Raw genomic sequence first — 7,424 nt, 5'->3', positions numbered from 1 at the left:
GGTCCAGAAAATGTTTGGAAACCACTGGGGGGGGGGCCCAGGAGAAAAAGTTTAGGAACCACTGAATTAACCAATAACAGCTTGAAAAGCAAACACTATCTTGGTTTTCGAATATGATTTAAAGGGGCAATAATCGTAGTATAACACTAACCCCAAGAAATAATAAAAATCTCTCCCTCTGTCTTATTGTGGTATTTAGCAAATAGAAATGAATTTGACTGACCTAGGTAATCTCAAACAGGGTAAGTCCAGTCTGATTTAAAATCAGACAGTGAGAAATACAGATTATGTCTTTTTATGCAGAATATATAAATCTGTTTTCAACTGCATCAGTTGGACTCCACTATCTTTCCTGAGTGTTTTATAAACATTGCCTTACAGACATCCATAAAAGTCCTTCATATGAATGGAAAACAAAGATATCTTTGTTTTCTTTAACTGTTAGATAACAGTTAAAGATAAATGGACAACGTAGATAATTTGTTCAATCTGATGAAGATGGGTTTTGTTGTTATTTCTCATTTCAACACAACTGATTAAAGATAGGCAGTGAGGAATCAGTCGACTGGAGTCAGCAGATCAAAACAAATTGGGCTTACTGGAAAAGGAGTGTACCTCTCCAGCTTCAGCCTTTACAGGAAGACATAAACGCAGTGTCCGTTTCACAGGAAGAATGAAAGAAACCGAAACTACAAACGCCAGTTCATGAGAATGAGGATAGGTGATGGGCGGAGACATGTGTAAACATTAAGCTATGTAATTAGGCTTCAAATTCTTGTCGCTTGTTGTGCAACAAAGAAAGCATGTCATCTTGAGATGATCAAGTAGATTATCGAGACAGAACTAAACTGTGGCAGTGAAAAAAATATTTTCACTGTCACCAAATTCACTGACTGCAGAAGCAAATGACTCTTTGCTTCACAATAATCAAACTGCTATCCTACATCAAAATGGCTTCATGGCAGGACTCTGATACTTTGAACATGGAGTGTGTCATTTCTCAGGAGTCCAACTGATGACTTGAATCCCTTGTAGATCTGAATCTTATTCAGCATTAGAGCAGAGTCTCACTCTGTCATCATCAGGCTTGACAAGTCACTGAAGTCCCAATTTAGAATTGCAGTGTGTCGCCCTCTGGTGACAGGAAATGTTGGAGAAGAACAAAACCTGACTTTTTCCACCACTATCAAACAAAGTCTAATAGGAGCAATAAGAGGGTTTGAGTTCAAGCCATCACAATGCAACTCAATTCTGAAAACGGCTGACAAACAGGCATTTCATTTGTCTGGGTTGATGACAAAATAGCAAATTAAGCAGTCATGTCTCTAAATATAACCCTATATAGCTCTTGTTATATTTACAACAAGCACACAACGGCAACAGAAAAGGCCCTTCATTTGTTCAAATTAAGTTTATAATATCAAAGTAAGATATTGTCAAGTTTCACTTGTCTTATGGGTTTTTTTAATGTGGGGAAAAACTGTGACAAAACAACAGCAGATTATTGATTTAGCTGATCTTATCTGACCACTAGGGATGGGAAATACTTGTCAAAAATTTTATCATAATATTTTGTGGTATTTATTTCACTGTCTTTTGGCTATGAAATATGTGACAAGTTTACTATAGCACCACTGAGGTAATAATAATAATAATAATAATAATAATAAGATAAAGTTAGAATTCCTAAAGACCTCCAATGGTGGTGTTTACTCTAGATGAAGGAAAACAATGTCCTGGTAAACCTGGGTCAACCTGCACTTGTAACATATGAATATTCTGCAACAATTTATTAGAGGAAATTGAGTTGCATTGAGTTTACAAATATGGTGGTATTTCAAACAAATCAAGTTTAAATTACATCAAAGTGCTGTTTGACCCAGGCTGTATCCAGCCATGTTAAAAGGGGAGCCAGGGAGCCAGGGCAGAGCCAGTTCTAACCCAGACGTTGAGTGTTTCCTCTGATTCTGGCTGTAATATGAATGCAGCAAAGAAGAAGAAAACGTCTTGATACGACCTCTTAATGACCTTGGAGGGGGTCCAACTACTGTATCCAGTCTGGTGAAAGAAAAGAAACTGAACATGCACACAGGGAAACAAAGACACTCTGAAGAAACAAAGAATCCTGAAGATTTTTTTTTTTTTGTGAAATAATTTGCAACCAAGAAATATCATACAGGTATTTCAGTGACATCTGCAAAATTATCTGCCCTCACAAAATGTTGGTGAACAGGTTGCTAAATCTTATAAGAAGCAAATTATTAGGACTCCTGGTGAAGACATCCGTCTACAGGCCAACTGTCAGTTTAGAGGCAAACCAGGAAGATCAATTTTCTGTTCCACTACTACAAGTGAAAATGTAGGTTTTCTAAATACATACTCTGGAGTTAGAGGGATCTGTAAAAAAAACAAAACAAACACAAAACAACACATTCTTCATATTCATTATCTTAAGGTTTTATGACTATGCAGGCTCTGTTTGTAGGACCTGGAGACCTTGTTGTACAATGCATAGCATATTGAACCCTTTGGAATACCAGGATATATTAACCCCTTGAAGACGTTTGTGACAAACTTTGCAAACCTTAAATCACACATGCAAGGTGACGTCTGTATTCTGGAAGCACTTTGGCGGCAACTATGTCCTGACAGTAACATATGAGACAGATAATCTCATGCACTGCCCACGCCCTCCCCTTTCCTCTCTGCTACGTTACAGACAGTTCTTCACAATGGCGCCTGTCATGAATGCAAAGGCTAGTTAGCATGCCACCTGTTAGCTAATGATGAAAGCGGCTAAACAGTTTTCCTGTAAGTGTAGCTTGTTTCTCTGCCATTGGCACATTAAGAGGCGCCAACACAAGCGTGACTGACAGCTCTCAGACCCTCCTCTTGGTTCTGATTGGTTGTTTCTGAGCGGAAGTGGAGCATTTTTGTAAGATGGCTGTAGGACCACAAGGGGGAGCTTGATTATTTCACTGATTAGCTGTCCCATTTTAAACTGTCAACACGCATAATGAAAGCTTTAAGAAATATGTAAAAACAATATTTCACTAAAATCTACATATTGTTGTTTTAATGTAAGATTTTCTTTCCCTTAAAAATCTCAACTTAAGTTTGTATTTTTATACATTTTTCAATGTATGATCATGCTACTGCTGTAAATGAGCACAATTTAAAACTTCATACACATATATAACAGAGACCATTAACAATAGAGAGCACAGCAAGTGAAAATGTTTCTAATAAAGGCCGAAAAATTTCACTGTCCTGTAAAAATAGCGTTGCTTAACTAAACAATGACCTTTAGAGAAAGGTTGGAAATATTCTAGAATTGCAACGTAAAGCTTTTGTGACTGTGTGTGTTTTTGTGTCAGAGTTTCCTGACCTCGTCTGAAGGCTCTTGATGCGGCAGAGCATGTCCAGGTGTCCAGCAGAGTACTGCTCGATCACGTCCTTCACGTCATATGGACGCAGAGTCTCCTTAAACTTCTTCTTAGCTACGTGAAATTTCATTATCCTACACAAACACACAAAACACACGAGGAACCAGGTGGAATTTGACTTTAACTTCATCTTTCTTTAAAGTGTATTGATGTGTAGCATTAATGGAACTTGCCTCTAGATAGAACTAAGTGGAAAGACAAAAAAAATCTGATGAGATGCAATTGCTAAGACAGACCAGCAGATGGCGGCAGCAGCTTGCTTATCATCGACTTCAATTCTTATTTGTGTTTACTTTTTTGTGATTGAATTAAGAACACACAATTGAGCTGATTTGGCTTTAAATCAATCTTTCTGTCAACGTGTTTCTGAGCTGAGCTCCAGGAAGAACAGTAAGATCAGGTTTAAATGGATTTTATCCATCCAAGGTCAATGTGGCAAACTCGGTCTTTCAGTATCTTTGCAGTTTTCTGGAAGTTTGTTCCAAATTTGGGCTGCATAAAATCTGAAGACTAAGTCAGAGTCCCAGTTTTAATTTGATAAAGAAATTGAGGATTAAGCTCATGTTAGAGTGATGGTAAGGAGGTTTTTCCAACCTTGAAGACTTAGAGCTCTTCAAAGATAAATCATCAAAATACTAATGCAAACAAAAATCTGATTATTAAGAAGGGGATTAGTGTAATTGTCTTGAGAGATGAAGGTTTCATTGTTGAAAAAGAAGTTATTAGTTGATTAAAAAAATACTTAAATCTAAATCTGCAGGGGTATCAATAATTGACGTCCGTCTCAAAATCTTCTGTTCAAAAACTAATATTAGTTGAATTTCACAACAGCTAAAAATTAACACCTCTAATTCAAAGGACTACTTCCGTCCATTTGCTGAAGGGAGGCACTGATGGGTGAACAATATTGATGTAGGTAAGAAGATCTATGGTCTTTGTTCCTTTAAATTCCCTGCTGGTTTCCACTTGTCTGTTTGGTTCACAGTTTTAATGGAAACACCCCGAGACAGACGACCCGCTGCAAAAACATACCCAACTGGGGGACGGGGTGTCCAGTCCTCAACCTGAAACCCTGGGAAAGAGCTGGGATCTGGCAACCTATGGATGCGGCCCGCTGAGTGGACGTTAGAAGGTAGAGACACAGTTTGTGCATGTGTGGATCCGATTCTCAAAGTGAAAGAGATGGGAATCAAAGGACTTTAGCGATGTTGCGTGAAAAAAAAGGTGTTCAAATACCAAACTAATAACTAGTTCTGAGCTCGTTTTCTCTGCCAGACAAATGACGATGTAGCCGTCTAAGTTAAACATCTTGTAAAGGAGTCCACCTCATTTTATTGCTCTTTGGTCTTAAATTAACGCCGAGTGTTGATGATTCTGGGCACTGCTACTGCGGTCAGGGGTTGACAAGTGCATCGTGATGGTTCTACATCTATGCAGCGAGAATCATCGTCCTTCTCATGCTGAACTGTTGCCAATTCTTGAACAAATTTGTTTACAAAATAGTAGGACATCTGGATTATCCTAAGGTGAGGAATTATCTTTAATTTTTTACACTCAAACCAAGTAGCAGTCTTGGTTTAGTGTAGATTTTGTCTACACTAAAAAGAAGAAACTCTGAAAAACAATGAGTTTATATACCCCATGGGGAACCAAAAGGTGACTTGGTCAAACTGATGAACGTGTTTTAGCCTAATTCAAACTCGTGTGCTTTTATTTCCAGCCTACCTGACAGCTCTGATGACCGCTTTTAGTGGCGCTGAAAGATCCTCCACAGTAATGTCACAATGGCAACCTTTCTCGTCGAAGGAATCGTCCGTGGTCATGCCTGGGTCCACTGCAAGAGACAGCAGCACTGATCCATCAATCAACGCAGGCCCGTAGAAAATCATTTCCAGTCCGAGAAGCCCATAAAGCACTTTCTTCAACGCGGGTCTCTGCAGGAGACGTCAGGAATTCTTTTTAAAGCTGATACTATTTGGCCTTAAGCAGGTGAAGATTTATGCTCCGTCTGGATGGGAGCATTAGGAATTAGAAAAGGTTTGCCAACTGAACTATGTAAGCTTTTAGGAGGTCTATCTATCTATCTATCTATCTATCTATCTATCTATCTATCAAGCTTTTCATCCACCCATCCACCTATTTACAATGAGTTTTACATGGAATACTCTTATAAAAATTTATCTGTAATTCATTTCAGAATTGCATCATTCATGGTAGCAGCATGCTAGAGTAGCTCTGCTTTGCTTGTTTTTTTTGTTTGTAGACTTTTGCTTTTATATTTCTTTAGTTAAGGCATTGCATGTTTAGACAATCATTCCCTCTGTGTTTGGATGCCGTGCAGCCGGAAGGATTTTTATCCTTACTTTTTTTTTTTGCTTTTGAGCAGTCGCTGTGATGCATAACCATGGCAACAAGGTATTGTTTTTTTTTTTAAACCTGGGAGGGGATGTTTAGCATCTAACAGCTCAAATAACACCTGAACAGTAACCTAGAAATCCTCAAGGAGTTGAAAAGGAGGTTTTGTGGATGTAGAGCAGCACCAAAGAGCAGAGAGAGGAGGAGGAAGTTCAAACCACCTCTTTTGTTGGTTTTAGAGGGAAAGGGTATTATCCCCAACTCCAACATCTCTCTGAGCCAGACAGATATTTAAAAAGACGTCTGTGTGGCATGTAGGGCTGTTACCAGAGATCCTCCCTGCCCACAGCATCACAATCAACAACAAGTCTTTGGAGGTACTTGGATGAGACGGGTCATGACATTTAATCTGCCTTTGAATTGAACAGAAAAAGTTTGAAGAAGAAAATAATGAGTGTATATTTCAAATCTCTGTCTTTAGTTAATACAGATACTGCAAGCTGTGAGGAAAAACACTTAAGTGTTTTCTTTCTATTCTGTCCTGCTGAGAGATTTCCTATCATCCAGTAAATCCTATGGGGTAAAAAAAAAAAAAAACACGGGGAGAGTTTAGAAGGACAACAAAAAAACAAACAAAAAAAACAATTGTACATTTTTTTTTATGATTAAACTGAATGTGGACTAATCTAGATGGATTACAAAACACAAACAAGATATAATAATAATAAATAATAATAATAATAATCAAAACAGATAAATCTCCCAGTACTGCTTTCATCAAATTATCCAACTCCCTCACTGTAATGTTTTCTCAGATGGGTTTCACTTCCTGTGGAGGCTGTTCTGGGATCTTATTCAATTGTCTGAGTGCATGTCAATTGAACCGTTAATGGAAATAAACTCTTGAGAAATGGGCCCATCACAAACAAACAAAACTGATCTGGCAACAGCAAAAAGGTGCTGAAAATCCTTCTTCTGTTAAGTTTTACATGAGAGTAACGGGAGACCAAAACCAGAAGAGAAATGTTAGGATGCTGTGTTATGTAATTACTTTTCCATTTCGTTCTATTTCTACTTCAGTCCAGTTATCTGGAGGAGAGGAGGGGGTGGGGGGTAATTTGTAGGTGGTACAAATTTTTAATTTATCTAGAAATGAGAAAAAAATACATATATCTTAATGCAATAGAAATCAGAGTAAACTTTACAGCTGAGTGCTTTACAAACATCTGAATCGAGGAAATAAAACCAAAAGGTGATGTTTTAGTCACATATGTCCTTATACACTGCTGGTCATTTTAAGTTTTATTTCCTGCTTAGCTTACTTGAGAACCATAGTGCAGCGTTTAATGTGCTTCAGCTTTCAAAGATTTTTTTATATCCATCTCTATCTCTATCTCTCTAGACAGACAGACAGATTTTATATATATAAACAAACTCTGTAAATACCTCATAACTTTAAACTTGTGAAAATCTAATTTTAACAGCCTCTCTGTATTCACTGCGATCCTTGGCTGGGATCACTGAACAGAACCCCAGCATCTCCAAAATAAACAGGAGACAAAGCCGAGCGTGAAGCACAACATGGAGGTCTAATCCTGTTTGTGATAGGACAAACACAGAGCA

At 38.0% G+C, this 7,424-nt stretch overlaps 1 protein-coding gene across 4 annotated transcripts in view; it reads right to left on the bottom strand.

The window, feature by feature from the left end:
• The window catches only part of kcnq5a (potassium voltage-gated channel, KQT-like subfamily, member 5a), a 110,789-nt gene that overhangs the window by 6,143 nt on the left and 97,222 nt on the right, over window positions 1-7,424 (bottom strand). For 2 of the 4 annotated variants that reach the window (XM_016671020.1, XM_016671019.1), the window contains 3 exons: window positions 5,172-5,280; window positions 3,389-3,520; window positions 1,942-2,058 (listed from right to left, as the gene is read on the bottom strand). In XM_016671020.1, the coding sequence (XP_016526506.1) occupies window positions 1,942-2,058; window positions 3,389-3,520; window positions 5,172-5,280 (358 nt within the window). The remainder of the gene's footprint in view (window positions 1-1,941; window positions 2,059-3,388; window positions 3,521-5,171; window positions 5,281-7,424) is intronic. The other 2 variants (XM_016671022.1, XM_016671021.1) reach the window with 1 other exon arrangement.

The sequence above is a fragment of the Poecilia formosa genome, unplaced genomic scaffold (assembly GCF_000485575.1).
Source record: "Poecilia formosa unplaced genomic scaffold, Poecilia_formosa-5.1.2 Scaffold40, whole genome shotgun sequence".
In the NCBI taxonomy this organism is placed as follows: Eukaryota; Metazoa; Chordata; class Actinopteri; order Cyprinodontiformes; family Poeciliidae; genus Poecilia; species Poecilia formosa.
Note: the sequence above shows the minus strand (reverse complement) of the source record. Positions and strands in the feature narration are given on the sequence as shown.